The sequence below is a fragment of the Hirundo rustica genome, chromosome 8 (genome assembly GCF_015227805.2).
Source record: "Hirundo rustica isolate bHirRus1 chromosome 8, bHirRus1.pri.v3, whole genome shotgun sequence".
Taxonomy (NCBI): domain Eukaryota; kingdom Metazoa; phylum Chordata; class Aves; order Passeriformes; family Hirundinidae; genus Hirundo; species Hirundo rustica.
The window spans coordinates 32,543,308-32,565,855 of NC_053457.1; the positions used below are offsets into that span (position 1 = coordinate 32,543,308).

General features: G+C 45.3%; 1 protein-coding gene across 7 annotated transcripts in view; it reads left to right on the forward strand.

The window, feature by feature from the left end:
* Positions 1-1,268: 1,268 nt before the first annotated feature.
* The window catches only part of LHPP (phospholysine phosphohistidine inorganic pyrophosphate phosphatase), a 71,611-nt gene continuing 50,331 nt past the window's right edge, over positions 1,269-22,548 (forward strand). For all 7 annotated transcript variants that reach the window (XM_040071475.2, XM_040071480.2, XM_040071474.2 and 4 more), the window contains exons 1-5: positions 1,269-1,395; positions 13,012-13,199; positions 13,439-13,592; positions 15,899-15,962; positions 16,848-16,940. In XM_040071475.2, coding sequence (XP_039927409.1) covers positions 1,274-1,395; positions 13,012-13,199; positions 13,439-13,592; positions 15,899-15,962; positions 16,848-16,940 — 621 coding nt within the window. In that variant the 5' untranslated portion in view covers positions 1,269-1,273. The remainder of the gene's footprint in view (positions 1,396-13,011; positions 13,200-13,438; positions 13,593-15,898; positions 15,963-16,847; positions 16,941-22,548) is intronic.

Below are 22,548 nucleotides of genomic sequence, written 5' to 3' on the forward strand. Positions count from 1 at the left end.
GAAGGGAGCTCACACCTGAGGAGTTCGCACCCACAAGCTACAGGTGGCTAAATCTTGGTTTTGGGGATGTGTGAGGTGGTGAACTGGGGGGGAAAAAAAAATCTGGTATATGTGAGACTACAAATACTTCTGTTACAAGTTGTTTCGTCTGCAGGAGCTGAGAATGTAGATTGCAGCATTGAAATTAACCTGTGAACTACGAGGCGTTTTCAAATATCATCAGTTTCACACGTATATGCACAACAACCTACAAACATACATGCGTGTGGAAAGGCACATACTCGCGGATTAGTTCCAGCACTCTGAAGTTGGTCCGTTTCCCAGCTCAGGCATTAAAATTCAGCCCAAGTGCTGTCTTTAAATTGCTTTGATGCTAGGTGGGTTTCAACCCTGACCTGTCCTGACGGCAAGTGATGGCTGTAACAAGCTGTGGATCAATATTCATAGCGGGTGTCCTGGACTGATAACACTATCCAAGACAATGTTCGCTATCGCCGCAGACAGCTGAGATATTGTGCCATTAGTAATGTTGTTTTAAATAACCTGATCCGTTTCTGAGTCTATTTCATGAATTTCACAGTTTAGATACTATCTTTAGGGAGAAGCCAGAGGCTATTCCAGGAGCAGCGATGCAAATCAATGCTGCCAAGGCTCCTCTGATTTCCTTAAAACAAAACGGACTATAATTCCACCACAGCCCCTTATACATTCTGGGAGTCGCGCTATTGATGGCATTAGCGACGAGACGATATTTGCGAGAAAACAACACTATTTATAAAGCTGGAATACGGCTGATAACATCTCATCTGCGATCGTAAAACGACGAGTCAGTGGGGTTGGCTTTTCTTTTTGCTCGCCGCCTGAATCACAGAACGCTTCGGGTCGGAAGGGACGACACAAATCACACAATTTCACCCCACTCCCGTGGACGGGGACGCCGCTCTCTAGGGCACGCCGCTCCACTCGCAGCCCGGCCTCGAACGCCGGCAGGGCCGCGGCAGCCGCGGCTGCTGGGCCGCTCCCCGCGGGCCGGGCCGGGCCGGGGCAGCCGCGGCTGCTGGGCCGCTCCCCGCGGGCCGGGCCGGGCCGGGCCGGGGCAGCCGCGGCTGCTGGGCCGCTCCCCGCGGGCCGGGCCGGGCCGGGGCAGCCGCGGCTGCTGGGCCGCTCCCCGCGGGCCGGGCCGGGCCGGGCCGGGCGGTGCGGCGGGGCGGGCCCGGGGCGGAGCGGGGGCCGGGACTGCATTTCCCGGCAGCGCCGGCGGCGGGGCGCCGCTATGGCGGGCTGCGGCTGGGCCCGGGCCGTGCGGGGGCTGCTGCTCGATGTCAGCGGGGTTCTCTACGACAGCGGCGCCGACGGCGGCGTCCCCATCGCCGGCTCGGCCGAGGCCGTGCGCAGGTGGGTGTGTGGGTGGGTGGGTGGAGGGTCCGCGCCGCACAAAGGAGGTGCTTTGACCCCGGCCCCCGCTGCGCTGCGGCAGCCCCGCACGCGAAACGGGAGGTTTTGGGGTCGGCTGGGTGGTTTTGGGGTTGGCTGGGTGGTTTTGTGGATTTCTGAAGCGGAGAGAGCCCGGGCTGATGGGGAGAGGAGGCCGGGGCGGCGCGGCGGGCGCGTCCCGCGTGGTTCCGCGTTTGCTGTTGTCACTGCACGTGTGGCGGTGATGCCTTCATGTGAGGCTCAGAACCGCGCCCCGAGGCGGCACAGGATCTGAAAAACCTGAAAGCTAAAACGTAAAGCATCAGCAGCTGCTGGCAGTGCGTAGGTAGATCTACCTTCCAAGGAGATCTACCGCTGTGATCGCAACACGCAAAGGAAACGCACGGAGACAAGAGATTTGCAGGGCAGAGCTGCTTCTCAGAGAGAGCCCAAGGCTGAGAGCTTCTCTGCCTGTTTATTTCTTACTTTTTATACATTTGTGGGTCTGGTTGTGGATTGGCTTCTAGGGTTATCACCTCCCAGCCGAATGGCCAGACCAGTTGTCAGTTACAATTATTTTCAGGTTAGAAATATGCAAACAAAGGACAGGGAATGAAAAACAAAGGATTTGTTTATGTTACATGTGTGGGAAAAAAGGGAAGACTGCTCCTAATATTGTACAGAAGCTAAAGAGACTGACTCCATCTTATGAACAATCAGAAAGCTTTAAGAAACTCAGAAAAACCGGGGTGATGCTACCACTATCCCCTGGCAATAATTTTTAAAACATTGCTCACACTGGTGTTTCTGTAAATTGATTAACTTTGCTGTCAGATTAGCTGGAGCTTCTTGCAGGGAACTTGCAGCCCAGAAATGGAGAGTGACTCTGCTGGGGTTAATGATTGCCCAGCTTGGAAGTGACTCAAAAGCAAAGTGTGGTCTTGGGGAGTTACTCCCAGTGCCCATAGGTAGGGAAATCCTTCACTTTTAGCTGCGTGATGCTGTCCAGTTAACACGAGCTGAGTAACTTTAACTTAACTAATTTTAATTAATTAGGTTGACTTGCCTGTGTGTCTGTATTGGCCCTGCTTGACCAGAGGAGCAGGATGGGACCGGGGGGAGTGGCCACAGCGATAACTTTGTTTAAAGACAAATATTTATTGTCTTGGTTGTGAATTTCTGAAGAGCATTTTGGCTCTCTGTGATGTTTCACTCACCCACGGTGGAAAATCCCAGTCTGTTTCACCTGGCAAGTGCTGGATGGGGCTTGGAGCAACCTGGGATAGTGGAAGGTGTCCCTGCCCATTTTAGGGGATTGGAACTTTAGTGTTCCTTCCAGACCAAACTATTCTGTGCTGCTGCATGTACCCACCTTGAAATGTTTTAAATGTCCAAATTCTGAATCCCCGTGAAACACTTGACAGAACTTTTTGGTGAGCACTTCTGCAGCTTCTGTCCTCTGGGGCCACTCAGTACAGATACACTTGGGATGAGTGCAGGAAGAAATGTTGAATTCAGTAAAATTGATCATATGAGGTTAGTTAAATGCATGCCTAAATGCTGGTGGAACGCCCGTGGACAGGCAGAACTGGAGAAGATCCAAATGAAGTGGTAATAACAGAACTCTTTGCTGCTTGCTCTTCTTTTTATTTTTTTTTTTTTTCATAATTCTCTTTGTTCATATTTCTTGAAACACATATAGGATGTACAGAAGATATTATCAGATGGATCAGAGTTCCCAGTTCTGTCAGAGAGCAATATCTGAAGTAAGTTAAAGGCTTATTGAGGCTCTTGGCTGGTCTGTGGTGCTCACCTGGCTGGGAGAAGCTGCTGGTGCCAGAGCAGCATTCCCTGGGAATTCAGTGACACTAAGCAGAGGGAGAAGTTGCTTCTATTGAAATCCTGAGGCTCTTTCAGGGGATTGTGCATGTGCAGAGCACAGCCTCGGACAGCCCAGATCGTAGCCAAGGCCTCCAGGTACAGCGAAACCAAGCATAAATAATAACAACTGCATAGATACTGCCAGAGATCAGATCATTCCTTAAAAAAACAGGACATATTCAATAATATGGGTATTGTGGTTCACCAGATGCTTTTGACACTGTTTTTTTTTTCTTTTTGCTCCTAGATTTTAAACTTCATTTTCTCTTGGGTTGCAGGCTGTTATTTAATAACCTTTGTCACTGCATTTGCTGAAACCTCCTGCATAGAGGCAACGTAAACTGCAGTCTAACTCACAGTAACGTCAGAAGTGTGCTGATGAAACAAAAGTAGAATTCTGGCCTTGGGCTAAATGTAGGAAATTATGTGTTTTCTCTGGAAGTCCTGGGAATGCCTAAGCCCTTTGTGCCTGTTAGGCACAGGAAGCCCTTGGCAGCTAATCTGGCCTGTCTGCAAGGGCTGCAGGGCTGTTTGAGGAGAGTCTGGAAGTGCAGTCCAGCAAAAGGCTCTGGGATGCAAGGAAAGCTGATCTTGTTTGGGCAGGATTTGGTGAGCAGTGGAGAAGCAGCGGTCATGCCTGTGGGAACTGGGAACAGCAGAATGGAAAAGTGCCAGGAAGGAGAAAAAACCCCACCGAACCACTTTGTGCAGGTCATTCAATGTAAGTGGTGAATAATAATAATTTTCCTTGGGTAAAGTCAAGTAGCCTTATTTATCTGCCTATTAGGTTCGTAATTGTTCTGGCTCACACCATTTAAACCCTTTATTGACTCATTATCCTATTGCCAGTTGGTCATTAATATTTGTGTCTGCGTCACTGTACAGATGGGTGGTTTCAAGCAGATGGATCAAAGCCAAAAGGAGCTCTTTTTTTAATTAATTCCTTTTTAAAAATCAATTAAAGGGCCATAATTTCAGATAGCAAGGAACCTTATAACTAATTCAAATTGCCGTGGTCCTCTGCTAAAGGAGCTGTCTAACATCTTTCAGTGCTTGTATATGTCCAGCAGAAACCTTAAATACCATTTTGATAACTCAGAGTACGGATAAGGACTCTTACAACAGGACAGCTGGCCTGTTCTTTTCAGACTGTATTGCTACTTCATCTCCCCCATTACAGCAATTAACTTAGTGTAACAACATATAGTACACTCCAGTAAAAATGATAGGTAAACATAGTGATTTGTCATTGGTTTCATGTGACTGAAGCTGTCCTGACCTCCTACAACCACATTTGCTGCATTATTTCTCTTGTTTTCAGCCGAATTCTGCTGTGCAGTTATGTGAGTTAGCGTTTGCAAGAGCAGCAGCATGATTTCTGCCAGCAGAATTTGGGCTGGTTTCTATTTGTGACAGCTTTAGAAGGGTGCTTACCCTCTTGTTTGTTTGTTTTTAGCTCTTTAGCCAACAGTACAGTCAGGTGGAGCAGAAACGCGGCCAGAGAAGCTGATGGACGCTGGAACACCCTGAGCAAGGTGACACTTAGTAACCTCCCAGTGCTGTAGAGACCCTCCTGAGCCAGGCATCAGTAGTTGGTATCGCCTGTGGTGAAACACCGAGTGTAACAGCTGGGAATGCTTTGTTTATTGCTGATGTGCCTGCAGCCCTGATAAATCTTCCCTGTGAAATATTGAAGGATTCAGTGTGCACTGGGAGAGGGGGTTGGAGGCCTAGCAGATGAACCACAGGAATGTTTGGTGAGCAGAGCCTGCCGAGGGATAAGGTGAATCTGGATCCTTGTTACTCATCCAGACTGTGGCAGCCAGGCACTCGTGTGCCAAAGGCTGTTGGCACCCCTGGCTTAACCCCTGGAGCCAGGAATGTCTCTAAATTCTCCAGGGGCTGTTGTTGGTATCTTCAGGTGGGGATATTAGAGCAGTGGATGGCTAGAAAAGCCAAAAGTGGCTCGATAAGCTAATTTATCCCTTTAAAGCTTTTAAGTTTTAGAGGGATAATGTTTCTTGATTGTTTAACTCACTGCGGCGTATCACTGTCACTTTGAGAAAGTTACATAAACCCCACCCACCTCTTCCCAGCATGTGCAGTTCACTGGCAGATGCTTTGGAGCAGATCAGAATGGCCATCGGTGACTTAAAGGCTTCTCCTGGAGCCGGCCCTAACAGAGCCTCAGTGCCGTGCTGTTCTTGTCTTAATCGATTTACACAGCATTGACACGAGGTGAGCTAGCCGCTTTTTATCTCGCAAATAGCAGGGAGCTGCTCCCTTACAAGACAGAAGGTGGTTAAACACCCATAAAAGATGCTCAGCCTGTGCTCTGGCATTTGCATTTACAGCTGTGTGCTGATAGCGTGTCCATTAGCATATCCATATGAAAAGCACACGGTGGCTGGACGTTTACAACATCCTGTTGTTGGGCCGGGGCGGTGCATCTGTTAGCACAGCTTTCCACAGAGCCCTTGAAAAGGGCAGCGGAAATCTGGGGAGCAGGGAGGCTGGGGAGCAGCTGGGCAGTCCTGCGAAAATAAAATAAAATACCTGGAGAGTCTAACAAGAAGAAGATTGTGAGGAGAACAAGCGGAACTGGGATTGTAAAACGATTCAGGGTGTGGGGGTTCGGAGGAGTTGGGAGCTCACAAAGGAGCCTTTTGGAAGTGTGTGTGCCGTGAGGAGTGGGAAATCTTTGTTGTCACAGCAGATAAGGTGGCTTAGCACGGGCTGTGCAGATGTTCAGAGTTCCAAGGCTCGCTGTGCCTTCGGGACATTTGATAGAAAAGTTGTTCCTCCTGGAAAGAGACTTTGAAGTAAAGCATACAGACCCTTGTGTAAATATCTGCTAATCTGTTTTGGTACTTGACTCTCTTTGCACTTTCTACCCAGAGAAACGCAGTGACCCAGGTGTCGCTGCCCTCCTGGAGCAGCAGACACACAACAAATTGAAGCACTTCTGTATTGCCATGTAGCTTTTCCCTGGCAGAGCCAGAAGAGGATCCAGGAATTGATCAGGAATTGTGGGCAGAGCTGTCTCAGCTGCACTCCAGTCTGGAACATGAGCTGTGGTCTCAGCTCCCTGAGAGCTGTGGGTGTTCCTAACCTATATTTGCTTTCCTAATCAGCAGCGTTCATTATTTATTTGACTGAATCCCTGCATCCCTGAAGTTGTGGGTGCTCACCTTCTGTCTGCACAAATTGAGTGAGTAAGTGCTTGAATTTTTGGAGTTTACATCTCATTAACCTTTAGGGTCTCAGAAATAGAATTCCTTCTTTACAAACAGGTGCTGTTTGGTTGCAAAGTGAGAATTCAACCCTGTCAAAGATAACTTGTTTTTGAATTAATTTTTAATGGAATAATTAGCAGCTTTGTAGAATCACAGAACAGTTTGGGCTGGAGGCACCCTTAAAGATCATGTAGCCCCATTTTTGCACAGAATAAAAGCTATCGGTGTATAATTCACATTTTATGTTGTCCATAAAAATATTTTGCTTAATGCGAATAAATATATCCCAGACCTGTTCATGCTAACTGAATCCCCAAAGATCTGATTTTTTTTTTCTTGACAGCTCCCAAAGTGGAGACTTACCAGCTATTTAAGGACTGCCAGAGTTTACTTATTGAACCACTTGCAGTGTGGTTAAAGTCTTTTAAGTGTGATACATTAAGCTGATTTGGTAATCTGCAGCCTTAAATGCATTTTGTTACTGAACTTAATGGACCAGAGATTTTTTTTTTTTCTTATATCCTGCTTTTTGCTTCCTTTCTGCAGATTCCCTTCAGAAGTACATGTTATTTTTATTAAATACTGAATTCTAGATTTTGCTGTTGTGGCATATTGTTGCCTACAAATCTGTTGTCTTCCCTGCTGTTCAGGGAGGTGGTCTCTGATTTATGGTGTTGGATAATTTGTGCATTAATTCTGGTATCCAGCTGTATTCAATGGCCTTTGTAGAGAATTCAGGACAAGATGGACTTTTTGTTTGTTTTAGTGTGAAACTTCCAGGATTTCTTTCTACCTCTGAAAAAATTCCAAACTATCAAAATACCTCAATAAAGGCGTCGGTGGGTTTTTAAAGTTTGTTTTGAGCTACAATTTAGTGATTTCTTTTTCAGCTTTTACTGTCAAACACTGCCTCAAAGTGGTGTTTCCAGAGTCTTTACTTATATAACTGTATCCTTCCTTATGTCACCCTTACCCACCCTTAAGTAACACTGGCCTCTTCTTGTGGCTCCTTCATGTGTGCCTAACCTGCTTTTATTCGTGTGCAAAGGTAATGCCCTCCTATTTTTTTTTTAATCCCTTTTGCAATCCCTCCTTTTTATTGCCTCCAAATTATCCCCTTCTATATTTAGAGAGAAAGAGGTGAGCCATATGGGGCTGGAGAGAAAATTGTGCTCGGGAGATAGCAGATGTAGAGATGAGTTTTGGGCACAGGAATGCAAGAGGGACTGGGGCCAAAAAGTGCTGTGTGTAAGGATTTGTCAGGGCAGCCTTGCTACGTGGAGCACAAAGTTGGATCACCAGAGAACCAGGTTTTAATAAGCCTGGCTGTACTCAGGACCAGTGCCAGGACATCGGTGAAGGGAAACACCAGGAGGTCAGGGGACAGAAGAGGCATCAGAGATGGGACAGCAAGATAGGAGCAGATTGGATGTGCTGTGATGGCAGAAACCAGAGGAACAGGAAGTTTTGGGGGCTGGGATAGAGAAGGAAAGTCCTGGAGTTTTATCCACAGTCCTCTGGTTCCATCGATTCCATTCCATTGTGAACCCACCAGGTTAAACACCAGGGAATTCAGTGTTTCCATGGAATTAGGAGGGGCTTGTGTCATGTAAGGATGGACAAAGGCACTTACGGCCTCCTTCAGGCTTCTGAAGTTAACAGCTTTGCCTGTTGTTATTGCAGAAGCTGAAATAGCTGCTGGAATGGCAGGAATACAGATCTGCAGAAAAAATACAGCGCATTTTTGCCAAAAATACACTTCTTAAGCAGAGCAAATGTGCTCTCCTCCCAGCAGGCATTTCCACAGCTGGATCCCGGAAGGGGTTATTGCTCTGAGCCACAAAACCCTTTTGGATCTTCAGCTGTGTGTGGTGCTCCCAGGGGGCTTCTGGGAGAATCCTGCAAGATCAGGAGAGGTTTTAGCTGGAGCATCAGCAGCCTGGCCCTGGCAGAGGGCACTAGCCTTAGCCCTGCCCAGGTGGGAGGATGGTGTTGCTGCACAGGTCCTGCTTTTCCTTTGTGGTTTGCTTGCAGGTGCTGTTGACTCCCTGTGTTTCAGACAAGGTATCACAGTGCTGAGAGGTTTGCACCGAAGCACACTCGTATTTATCCACTGATGCAAAAGAGTCAAATAGCAAAAGTGCTCAGAGTGCTTTCTTTTACATTTAAAAACAAAACAAAAAAAAACAACAAAAAAACCCCAACCAAGGTGCTCTGAAAAACCAAGAGCAGGATAAAAAGCCAATTCTGGAAATCTCATGTAGCACATTCCCAAACCCCTTTGAAGTTGATGCTGGACGGTCTCCAAGCTCAGGTTTGTTGCTTCAGAAGGATTTTCTGCCCCGCTGCCCATCTGCACAGGACCTCTGGCTGTGGGCTGGATTTTCCTCCTATTCCTGTCTTAGGAAAAAATACTTAACTGCAAAAGACAGTGGGGGAAAAAAATGGGAAATCTGAAGTTTACCCTTATACCTTTTCCTTAGTTGCTTCAGCTATGTGCAGGATAATGTGAATTCGAGTTTGATGATTCCCAGTCCTGATCCCAGGACCATTGCTTTTCCTACGGGTGTCACAACCTTTACATCATCTGAAAGAACAGGTTTTGTGTTTTATGTGCCCAAAGGCTGCCCATAAAGGTTGGCAAGGGCAGTTGGCTAAGTCTGCACAAGGTCAGCGAGGATGTCCAATAATTGTCCTAACACTTTACCTGTTATGGAGCAATAATGAGAGTTTTTTTCATTATTTTCGGGTGAGTGAGCCTGGCAGATGCTGACAGCCAGCAGATGTGTAAAGTTCGAGGTGATTTGTAAGGGACCGGCTCATCTGACGCATGGTAATTGCATTGTGGGACATTGTCACTCAGCCCCGTGTCCTGCTCCAGCAGAACGAGGTAAAGGTCAGTTCACAGAGCCGCCGAGGCGTCGGGGGCAGCTCAGGGCTGAAATTAAACCCCTCACATCCACTTCCCCCCTGGGCAGGTGCTCACATCCACTTCCCCCCTGGGCAGGTGCTCATGGCATGCCCGGAGCCAGGTGGGTGCCCCAGGTGTAGATTTTGGGATCGTTTGGGTGACCCAGTGATTGTTTGGATCTGGAGTGGGCTTAAATCCCTCCTCTGGTAAGGCTGGTGTGGGAGCTCAGTGCTCATCTGTCCGCCTTTAATTTGGGGCTTGGAAGGTGTTTTTGTGGCTTTTTCCTTCAGTGCCTGTGTGCTGTGGCAGCTCCCTGGCAGGGCAGGCACTGGCAGCACAGCCTGTGTGACACACAGCTGGAGGGGACAGTGGCCTTTCCATCTGCTCCCTGCTGCCATCTCTGTTCTGTCATCCCCTCCAAGAAGGGCCCTGACCTGTTCCTTTGGCCACTTTTGCTCAGTTTGGCATTTTTCACACCCTGTAAGGTCAGAAGCTGCTCCGCCTCACTTGGGTGAAGCTCCCCTGCTCCTGCTCTTGGGCATTAGGAGTGGTGTGAGCAGTGATGTTGGAAATTGGATGGATTTGTCTGATGCTGAGCCTGCTGATGGCCCCAAACAGGGAGGGAGAGGCAGCCTTGGGATGTCCCTGCAGCATGGAGAGCAGTGCTGCCTGTCCTTGTGCTCGCCTTGTGCTCTGATCGGGATCGATTTTCCCAGTGCTCATGGAGTTTGAGTGGGATCTTTATCACGGCCACGATGTGTGGAAGTCAGCTGCAGGCCTGATTGACTGGGTGTCCTGGGTGTGCCTGTGCTTCTGTAATGGACCTGCTGATAAATCTGTAATAGGCTGGAGATCTCGATAAAACTGGTGTCGTGTATTTCATCTCCTGCCGCTTCATTCTTCTGCACTTGCAGGTACCTAATCCCCTGCTCTTTATCTTACAAGACATCACATTACAAGTCTTGCTTTTTATTCTTCTCCTGACACCCCACACCTGCCAGCAGTGGAAATTGCAGTGCCTTGCCTTGCTTTGCTGGGAGCGTGAGCAGTGGGGTCAGTTCAGAGGCTGGAGGTTTCCCTGTGAACTCATGGAGCAAAGCATCACACCTGTGAGACACAGACCTTCAAGCCATTTCTGTTAGTCTCTCCACATGCAAAACTTGCCAGACCAGGGAAACAATCAGAGTTTTGCTGTAAATGTGATTGGAGCCAGGTTTTCCCCCATGCAGAGCTGTTGGTAAAAGGTCTCTGTAATTATTTAAGCTCTGAGTTAACAGTTGTTAGCTGGCCTGCAGGCTCTGCTCGTCCTCCCTGTGCTGAGCATCCAGGGATGGATTCACCCCAGTGATACTGAATGTACAGGTGAGTGTGGCTGTTCTGTGCAGGATTTGGCAGAGTTTACAGGGGTCTTTTCAGAGATGCTAATTGGGAAGGGAAAGGTGACTTCTCATTGGAAAGGTATTTTTGTAGAAATAAATCTTCTCTAGAGTTTTGTGGATTTTTGTTTCATTTGGAGTTCCAGGATATTTTTAAAAGTCTTTTTCATGTGTCACCAGAGGACTCCCATTTTTTTTGTCCAGCTTGGCCTAACTGTTTGTAGACCTGATCCTAAGCATTTCCTGAGCTCATTTGTTGGGGTGGTAACTGCTGGTGGCCACGAAGGCATGAAGCAGTCTGGGATGTGTCCAGACTCCCCCTGCTTTGCTCAGTCCTTTCAGAAGTGTCATTCTGGTTTTCATCCAAAATGCTGAGAGAGAAGTTAGTAGTGCAGGAAAACTGAATCTGTGCTTTCACCCTGTGAGGGTGCTGGTTTGTCTCTGCAGGTCTGTGGTTGGTGGTGTCCCTGGATTCATTATGTTGACCTTTAGGAAGAGAAAAAGCAGATTCTAATTCAACAAATGTCTGCTTCCAGGCAGTTGTGATTCATGGGATTTCCCCCCCCCCCCTGCCAAGAGTGTGCAGGGAGGCTTTGCATTTAGAGCATTTTTTTTTTTTTTAACCACGGCACACTCTGTTAAAGTTTGTTGTGTATCCAAATTACACTGCTTTGCTTTTTAACTCCAGCTGAAACTGTGTCTCGAATAACAGATGTGGAATATTGTCATCCCACTGTCACACCAATTGTTCATTGTTCTGAGAAGGTCACATCATAATTCATTAACAATAATTATTCCCTGGGTACACCCTGCACTTCTTCACTCAATTGCTTCATTAACTTGAGAGTGAATCTCACATTCGGTGCTCCAATCAATGAAGATATATTTATAATGTACAAGTGGATGCTATTAGTTACAATATATTAACTGCCTAATTTAAAAGAGAAAAGCTATCTTTATGAAGGGCAATTAACCACTAAGTGTAATTGATAATTCACATATCTATGATTAGGAAAGACAAATAATAAGAAAGAAATGAATCACCAGCATTATTAAAGGAGACATTGGTTGCAGTTTTGATGAGCAGAAGGGGCTCTCTGAGTCAGGACCAGATTTCCAAGAATCCTTTGATGGAAAGTTCATCGTCAGATCTGTTGTCTGGAGGTGGCTTTGGTGTTTGCACCAACCAATTGAGATCATCTTCCCTACAAAATGGACCCAGCATCTTTTGTTGTCTTGAGAATCAGTGCAGGGACTTCCTTGACAGAAATGTCCTTTTTCATTTTAATACAAAGAAGAGTCATATTATTTTTATTAGAATTTATAAGCCTGGTTCCAGACTTACCTAAGTATCTGAATCTACATGTGCTCAGGTCCTCAAAGATAATTATGCCCAAATTCACATGAAAACCGACACAAGTTAGGATTTTCACATATTAGAGGAGCTAAGTGACCCTCCCTTAGGCAAATGTTTTGGGGTTTTTTTTAAATTGTGGTCCATTAACAGTGCTTCCCATTTTCTGTGGCCACTTTGAAATACATTGGGTCTCCAGACAGCTGACAGCTCATCCTTGGGGAAGAGGCTTTTTGGGGACATCCACAGCAGGTCACCAGCTTAGGAAAGAAAGCTGCTCAGAGGCGGAGGGCTTGCAGGGGATTCCCAGAGCCACAGAATGGTTTGGGCTGGAGGGGACAGTAAAGAGCCCATCCCACCCCTGCCATGGGCAGGGACCTTCCACCATCCCAGGCTGCTCCAAGCCCTGTCCAACCTGGCCTTGGACACTTTGGGAATGGGGCAACAACACGACTTCTGCAGAGTACCAATCCACAGCAGCCATGTCCTTGGCTCTGGACACTCGTGGCCGTGTTTTCTTCCCCTGAGAATCCATTTACCTGTAAACATTTATTAATGAGTCAGTTAAAGTGCAGGATTTTTCGGGATTATCCACCAAGTATCAGCACGGGTGTTTTATGAGAGGTTTAATGATAAATGTGACTGGATCCACCCCAGTGTTGGTAAAACATCATTGAACTAACTGGTAGCTGCAGTCGGAGTCAGGATTTCAGGTGCATCCGGTCACGGCCAAGGATCCTGCTCCTGGTTTGGAATATCATCCTCACCTTCGCAGCAGAGCCGGCGCTCCGGTCTCGTTCTCTTCACCTAGCTAACCCCTCCGCTGCCTTCCCTCCGCAGGATCAAGGCCTCTGGGCTGAAGCTGCAGCTCTGCACCAACGAGACCCAAGCCACCCGGGAGAACTTTGTGAGGAAGCTGCGGGCCATGGGCTTCGACGTCTCGGAGGCCGAAGTGACGGCGCCGGCGCCGGCCGCCTGCCGCCTCCTGAGGGAGCGCGGCCTGAGGCCGCACCTGCTGGTGCACCACGGTGCGACAGCCCTGGGGACACGGGGAGCGGGGGAAACGCTCTGCTTTCCTCTTTGTTTTAGGGCAGATGAGTGGGTGTCTGATGAGCCCTTGATTCAGATGGAGATTTATTTGTTTTTTTCACCCGTTGTCGTGGGTAAAGCATGTAATTTCCGAGTCTTGGGGAAGCGCCGTCGCGTCTGTGGGATCTGGAATGGTGAGGGATTTGTGATCTTCTGGGTTTTGTCCCTCCTTCTGTAGATCTTGTGCCTGAATTTGCTGAGATCGATAAGACAAACCCAAACTGTGTGGTTCTTGGAGATGCAGCAGAAAACTTCACCTATGCAAACCTTAATGAGGCTTTCCGACTTCTGATTGGGATGGAGAAGCCTGTTTTGATCTCCCTTGGGAAAGGGTGAGTTCAGCTCTGGTTTTTCCTCAAGTCTCTGCATTTTTAAGTGATATCTTTACTAGAGGCCAGAAATAAGTGTGTGCACTCCCAGTCTCAACTTTTCAGTTTTTAATCTGTGTGCCTGGGCTGAGAGCCTGATCTGATCAATGAAGAGGACTTTTGGTGCTTTGAGAGAGCTCCAAAATCTCATAGGCATCATGGAGAGTTTGGATTTTGATGTGTGTGACCCCCAAGTGAGTATTTAGTACCTCAGAGGTGAGAACTGTTGGTTTAACTGCTGCTGTAGACAGATGTTCCTCTCTGAACTGAATATAAATGATTTTTCATAGTGAAAGAAACTCAAAATTTCCACAGGCCACGGTTGGGTAAAGAGCTGTTGGCGTAGATTTGTGATGCAGTTTGGTGCTTTTGAAGTGGCAGATCAATTGTTTTGGTAGTTTTAACGTCAGACACCGTTTTTAATTATTCTCTGCCCATTAAGGGTAACTTTTGACCTCCTGCTTTCTCACACACAGGAAAAAATCCAGTCAGGGAGTTTGAAAATTTCCTGAAGATAATTAATTTACATGTATTCTGAGATTTTAAACAGCACATTATTAATTCCTGTGCTGAATAGTGACAAATCCCAACGAGTTGTTGTTATCTGTTGTGTGATGCATGGGTTTAAAAGAGACTGTGCATGTTTGTCTTGAGGAAAGTGCAGTGACAACTTTGCTCAGTGGTTCAATAGACTGTAATGGGCACGAAAACCCTTCTTAGTTTGTGGGTTATTGATCCAGCTGGGGAGAACTTATCAGTGGGAAGGAGTTAAATTCATTGCGTTGCCTTACCTGACACTCACGCTCGAATCCTCCAACAGGGGTGAAAAATCCTTGCTGTTTCTCAGAAGGATAAGGAGAAAATGTTGAGCCCACAGCAGAATGGCTAATGTACATAAAACCATTAAATTTTGTGTTATGTGATACCATATTTCAAAATTAAATATGGAATCAACCTTTGCTTAGGAGCTGTGCAAAAATGCTTTGTACCCTGTGCGTATAAAAGTATTTATTTGGTCATTCATTGATAGAAACAGCTCTTTTTTTGTTGCTTCTTTGAAATATTAAAAATACGCCCTTTTTGTTTAAAAGCAAAGATTTTTGGGGATATTCAGAGCTCAGTTTTCACCAAGAGCATGTTGCTTTTTAACGGCTGATCATTGAGGTAATGTGAATACAAGTTCTGTGGCGACTTCTCTGACTCGAAAGAGGAAGATTATAAATTGTAAGAACTCTTCTCCTGACTGAAGAAGCCTCTTTGATGTGAAGGGCCTTATACAAAACCCAGCTTCATTTTTAACCTGCAGACCCAGCCCAGCTGAGTGGACCTTAGCAAGGTTCCTGCCTCGGGCCAGCAGGTCGGTTTTGGTCAAAGTTTTAGTTCATCCCATGGAAAACAAAAGTGTCAGAGTTACTGAAGCAGAACTTCCCTGCTCCTGGAAATGGAGTGATTTACATTTAGCATCTGTTTTGGGCTGAGAGTGGGAATTGGCTTTGTAATTTCTTCTGTCATGCCACTGTCAGAAAATTAAGCTGTTTACGCCAGACTATAGAAGGTTAATGGCTGTTCTAGCAAAGGTCAAGTGGTCATTTTAAAGGAAGGCTATACTGAATAATCGAAAATGGCAGAAGGATAAGGCATAAAATCTTAGCTGACTGCTCACCCTACCTTTTCTCCTGTCACATAGAAACCTGTCTCTGCTCTGCCCAGAGCTTGGAGGACCTGCGTGAATGTGAATTGCTGGTCCAGGAAGACTCTCCAAAGACACCTTGTGATTCCATGAGCTTCGTGGCAGTGGGAGCATTTTTAGAAGGAACAAAATTTAGCTTTTTTAGTCTTGATGAGCAGGGTTTGCTGCTGTGGGAGGCTGAGACAGCAATGATGGTCCTGTCTGGGGTCTCCTTGCAGATGCACTGAGGGGTCACAGCTGCTGCTTGGGGCCAGCCCTCATCTTTCACCTGCCAGGGCTCTCTGTCAGTGTGCAGTGATACACAGCCCAGTCCATCCTGCTCTAAGCACGCTGAAATCCCTTTGAACCAGGGAAGTTGTTCCCAGATGGGCATCCATGATCCTTTCTCTGAGCACTGCACGGCCCTGAGCCTGTCCTTTAACTCCTGGTGTTAAACCAAGGCCCGGGATTTTCTGATTGCTTGACTTTTTATGCAGCCATATGGACATCCATAAAGGCCCAGAAATAATAAAACGTGGTTTCTTTGTCTTTGAGTGCCAGCGTTTTCATTTCATGGGAACTTTATCGCTTTCATTTCCAGACGCTACTATAAAGAAACCGATGGTCTGAAACTTGATGTTGGAGCATATATGAAGGCATTAGAGGTATTTTATAGCTGGAATTCTGCTTACTTGCCCTGTGCACCTTGTTAAAAGGGATAAATATGTAACTGGGATAAATATGGCTCATCTTCTGTAATTACTCACCTTGGTGGAGGGAGTTTCCACACACTGAAACTCATTTGCTGCATTCTGAAGATAAGTGGATTCATTTCTTTTCTGCCTTTGTTCGTTTTTTTGTTTAAATTTGTTTTACTTAAGCTGTGAACTTTTTCTGTTGTGGTGCCTTTATTGCAAGTGAGGCCCTTGGAGGGAGGAGCCAGACAAGAATAAAGTGGGATATTGTGAGCAAGATACCCAGGAAAACCTGAAAGTGCCTGTTATCTGTTAGGCTTTTATTTGTCTAGGAACAAACAAGAGACAATTTTTTTTCAGCATAGCACCGATATTTAATTGCAGGAAAGTGTAACTTCTAAAATCATCTTTTTTTCAAATGTAACTTTTCAAAACCTGGGTTTGAAACTCGATTTTTCATGTGAATCATTAAAATTATGCCAGATGGTTGAAGAAATCCTCTCTATCTTTTAAAGCCTTCCAGTACTTTGGGTAGTTTTATATAGAGGATATTTTTTATGTTTCTATACTCCAAATGAGCAGAACTGGAACTGAGTTTGAAGATTATTCAGTGATTGAGAATGTGAAAGATTTGTACCTTGAGGTGTTTCAAGAGCATTTTCTCTCCCGCCAGAGAACTTTAAAAAAACTTCTCTTATCCAAGTTCTCTGATATTCACCTTCACCTGCTAATCCATTGTGTTATTTAAGGGCAAAAATCAATAACCACAAAGGTTTTATAACTGCAGTTATGGAGTTGAACAAATCCTTTTCCAATCAGCATTTTTTGTGTTTCTCTCTTTTTTTTTTTCCCCAGTATGCTTGTGATATCCAGGCTGAGGTGGTGGGGAAACCAGCAAAAAGTTTTTTTGAGTCAGCCCTGGCAGAACTGGGAATTCCACCAGAGCAGGTAAGGTTGAGGTGCCGTGACCACAGGCTGTGCCAGATATTTGTGCCCACTGCTGCTTTTTTCCTGCTTTGCTATAGCTTTGAAAAGTTACAAAAGAGGCTGAAGGAGAATGTGAGCAGGACTCAATGCCTGGCAGAGGCAGAAGAGGTGCCCTAATGCCTGGCTTGGAGACTGGAGGCTGCAGCGGGATGGAACTGATCCCAAAATGTCATTTATTTCCTGTGCTGTCACACTGATTTTGGGTTTTTTTTAGTAAAAGGGAAAGGCAGGAGTGAAATATTTTATAATTTTGGTAAATAAGGAGTGCTGACTGACCCCAAAACCTTCTCCTGTATTTCTGGCTTTCCAGAAACATGCTGAATGTGCTGTGCTTCCTCAGCACAGCCCATTTTCCCCCTCTCTGTAGTTGTTCCTATCTCCTCTTTATTGATTTGCTGTTCTGTCACACAGGACATAAGGATGAGTATGAGAAGCCTCACAAACAGCAGTGAATTACAGCACAATAATTCCATCAGAGGGGTTTGGGTGACATTATAAACAACAGGAGCAAAGTTTGGGGTGGCTTGTAGGTCCCTGGAGCCTGGAGATGAAATTATGGCCCTGTAATTCAGCCTGTGCTTGGGTTTTGCTTTATTATCGAGTGGGGAGATGGAAAAGACCTGGTGGGCCATCTAATCCATCTCCTTCCCCATGCAGGAATGTTCCCTGCTCCACAGTTATTAATGTTTTGTCCACAGGAGTTTTCAGAGAGGCAAACAACTGTCAGCACCCTGGGGGTGGTGTTCAGCCCTGTGGGTCCTGTGGGAAGGCAGCTTTTCCTGAGATTTAGCAGGAAATTTTCCTTTTGAACTGCATCTCCTTATTTCTATTTCTACTCTAGTTAATACAACCAAAATAACTGCTTGCCTTCCTGGACATTTCCTCCATCCAATTATCTCTAGGCTTGTTATCATTGCAGGAGTTATTTTTTTACTGAAACTGTGTGGTTTAGTTCTGTCCCCCTGCTTTTTTCTGTACTCCCTTCACTCTGTCCATATCTTCCCAGCAATATCCCAGGTGCAGAGCTCTTGTCTCTAAATCTAGGAAACAAACCTGATTTAAGGCATCACCAGGCTGGCAAGGATGGTCCCGTAGGGTGAGCCCTGGTGAGTGGTTCCCATCAGCTTCAGGAGTATTGGTTTTGGGTGCAGAAAAGCAGGGAGAGTCCCCAGCAGAGATTATTTACTCACTCTCTGCTGTTTGCCATGTCTGCTACTCGTGCCTGACTTTATATTTTGTCAGAGTTCTGGCTTTTCTTTTACAAATAGTTTCTAGCGTTAAATGCCATCAGTCTGCTGTGGTGATATGTCTGGTCTGTAGGTGTAATGTTTTATATTTAGAGAGGTTGGAGATGAGGGGAGTGTGTGCCTCACCAAGGAGGAGTACAGCAGACACCACTGGATAATGGCACCAGTCACTCCTTGCTTTCCAGCATGGAAAAAATAATCCTCACTGCTGGAGTTAAAGCCTGGCTCATGATTCACACATGTGTGAGAGGAACAAATTCCAAACGAGCAAACTGCCTGAATTCTGACATCTTTCCCTGACTTTTGAGTGCTTGACCTTGTGACTTCAATGCACTTTTGGGGAGGGATTTGCAGGTTGGTTTAGCTCGTGGTACACAGTAATAAAACCTCAGTGTTTTCAGGTTAAAACCTCACTGTAGTCACTTCAGTAATACACTGCATTACATTTTAATCTGTCTCCTGAAGGAACTCTGCATTTGTAGTGACATGACAGGGGCTGGTTTTACTTGCCTTTGCTTTTACAAAATGTTTATTCCAGTAATTTATTCCACCTGCGGAATGCATTTAATCCATACCATCGTTAAACCATTTTAGATGAGCTGTGCTTTTGAAAACATACTACAATTTTCTTTCACTTGGCTTTTAATGAAAAATACCTTTTTAATAAAGCTGTCTCACCACAGTAATTTGAGACAGTGGCAATTCTGAAATTCCTCAAGCTGCTTTAATCAATAAAGTTATCACCAGTCGTTTCCCTTGATAACTGCTTCTTACTGAGACCCCGACTCTGCCTTCTGCTGCTGAGATGTTTTCAGCCTGCACTTAGAATAAGAGGAACTCCCTGAAGTCCAATTTTCATTTTAACCTTTCCTCAATGGCCTAGAAATAACAGATTGCCAGTATTACTTTAATAGATTGGAAATTTAAACCTCTTAGAGGTAACCAGACCTATCTTACAATTCAGTGCTATGACAAAGAATAACACATCTTAAAGGTTACTGAAATGCCTAATTCATGTGTTTTAAGGCAGCTGTAACAGTGGATGATTTTTACAGCTTTACAATAAAACCTAAATAATGTTAAGGTTCTGGTAGTTTTATATAATCATAAAAAGTTCTCTCTGTAGCAAATTACCCCGCTTTAATGGGAGTTATGGCAGGTCGTGCTGGAGTCCATAAACTACTGGTAGTTAGGCAATTCCCATTCCTGCCACCTGCAAGCCTCAGGTGGGAGTTAGTGGTGCATGAGAGCAGAGAGAAGTCACCCAGGGGTGGCACAGGGGACCTGCTCCTGGGCCAGCATCCCCCCCTTGCTCACCACACCAGGGCAAGACCTTCCATCCTGAAATAAAAGTGGCCAAGGGGAGTTTCAAGCTTCAGTCCAGCTGAAAGCTTAGTGAGAACTGTCTGACCCCCACACCTTTGGAGTGCTAAGATAGAAACAAAATTAACAGTAATGTGGGATCCTGAAGGCTGGGATATTATTCCTTGGGGGAAGGAGAACAGGGAGAAAAGTAAATGTGTTGTATTTCTTGTGTAAAGGGATTTAATACATCAAGGTTTGGGTGTATAAGGTTTATTTCTTTAATTTGGTTAAGGTTGTTGAATTTATAGCAGAAAATCTGTTTAGGTATAAATATGTCTGACTCTAGAAGCATCTTCTGTGCTAAATATTCTGGTGGAGTTAGCACACTGCCTTCTGTGGATCTCTCTTTGCATCCTGCATAGGCTCCAGCCTCTGAAATCCCCCATCTGAGCTCACCCTGGTGAACACAGCACGAGCAGGGCTGGGTAAATCAGAGTATTCTCATCCTTCTGCCTCCTTCATTCCCTTACTCTGTAATTCCTTTTCTGATCATTCTTCTGTGATCAGTTAATGAATGCTGAAGCTCTGTTTGCAGGCCAAGTCCGCCTGAGATTCCCACTCACCACCCCACCAGCATCACTGAAGATTTATTAATTTTAGCTGCTCACCTGCATTCAGCTCAGGGTTTGTGGCACAGGCAGCACCAGTGGCATTGCTGACTGTGGGGATTATGTTTTGCCTTTCCACCCCAAATTCCTGGAGGTCTCTGAACCCTTTGAGAGCAGTGTTTTCCTTCAGCTTTGGCACTTGTGTACAGCCACACACTGCCTCTCATCATCTTAGGGAAATAGAAATTACACCCATCCTCGTGCTTTGAGGATTTGTTTTAAAACCCAGAGAGACTCACTGCAATTTTTCCCCACTTCTTTTTAGTTAATTTGTGGCCAATCTAAAAAATAGCAACTTTTGCAGAAGGATTGAACAGATTAATGGCGTGATCCCAGCGTAAAATGTGAACACAAATGGAGATCTTCTAATTCCTGCCTTCAGTGGGTGTGTGACCTTTCAGTTTTATATCTTTCCCTCCCTTCTTACCATATTGCAGTCAGAGAGGAAGTTAAACCCAGGTTTGACAGGTAGAGTTTTTTTTATTTCCCTTGACAGCGCACCTTTTGACCTCTATCTTCTTGCCAATGATTTTTTAAATCCTAAATGATTTGGGAATAATTGCTCCTCCTTTAGTGATTATTGCCCTTCACCGATAGTAAATCTGTGAAATCCCTGGGGGCTGGAGCACATTTTTGTATGCGTGTGCCACAAGCTGGCCTGGACAGGCATCGCTGCTCAGCTGCAGCTGCACTTCCAGAGCTGCCAGAGTCTTGCAGGAAAACTTCCCTGGATGGGGTAAAACACAGCCCTGGTGAGCAGGAAAGTGCTTGGTGGGCTGCCTTTTTTTTTTTTTTTTTTTTTTTTTTTTTTTTTTTTTTTTTTTTTTTTTTTTTTTTTTGTCACAGAAAATTGTTTTTAGGGTTTTTAGGACTCCGGACTGAAGTTGTCTTTACATCCTGAATATCAGGATTTGGGCTGAGCAAGGGCGGTGCAGGTCTGTTCTCTGTCATCCCCACGGAGGTGTTGGGAGGAACTTTGTAAGAAAAAGGAATTGAAAGCTCTTAAAGCCAGTGGTTGAGAATGATTAAATATCCTGGAGCAGCTTGGGGGGAGTTGGTGATGGTGGTTGGCTGGGGATGGTGTTATGATGCAGCTCTGCATCCAACAGTGGGATTACTCTCTTTTCCTTATCCACATTTACATGCTTTATTTACTAATTATTCAAATCTAATCCATCATTTTCTCCCCATTTTGTGCTGAATTGCTGGTCTGGAAGAGTACTAAAGAAAGGTGAATTATCTACAGGAGAAGCTGTCCCAAATCTACACATTTGTAGCTCAGTTTGGTTTATAAATACGCTCAGAAAATTTAGGTATACCCTGAGATTTCCTTTACATGCAATTATGTGGGAGAAGACCCTGTTGCCATTAGATAGTTCATAAAAATAGCTCTGGAGGTTTAGTATTTTCATCCTTTCTCAAGCAAAACAGAGCTGGGAAGTGGATGGAAATTCAGGCAGGAATGTCTGGAGTTGGAAGGTACCATGGTTGTGAAAGCCAGGCAGTTAAATTTATGAAGCAAAAGGCTGATTTAAAAGATGAAGATGAAGTGGTTAAAGATGCAGCTAACTCTGTATTAAACAAAATTCAACTTTAATACAAAAGGTGAAAAAATCTGATTGATAAACCACATTACAGACTTTCTGCTTCCCTGGTTTTAGGTGCTGTCTCTGTTCTCTGCAGAATAATCCAGAATACCTTTGGGAGGTGTAAAGCTGATTTTGGTGGGGTTTTTGATCATTAATGGAAAATTACTGTTTTGTGTATATACTGGGTTTTGTCGAAACTATAAAATGGCATCCCCCAATCGTTTTAAATTTGAAGAATAGAATAAATATTAGTAATGTGCAGGATGATGAGCACTTGAAATTTTGTAGATGTGATTGTCAACACATGGTTGATACACTCTGATCTAATAAATGTTTTGAACAGAGGCAGGAAGGTGCTCTGTGCACTCTTTTTATCAAACACCAGACAAAACTTAGCACAAACCAGTTACTTTTTTGGCAACCTACTGACTTTTGTTGATTAATATTGGTATATGCTTAAACTGATGGTAACACAAATGGTGCCAGGCCTGTACACATCGTGTCATACTGTGCAAAAATGAATGAATTCCATTTTACAGTGATTTCCCAAATTTCTGTATCAACCTGAGAACAGGTTGGGATCAGGCTCTTCAGCGATTACGAGCTTAAGCTTTTGACCAGCCTGTAGAACACCAGATTTAAGAAGTTAAGCTTAATTTAAGCTGCTTGGAGCGTAGCAGGAGCGGATGGTTAGGAACAGAAGAGGCCTGACTTCATAAAACTCAGCGTTTTCTTTCAGCTGTGCCCCAAATCCCTTTGA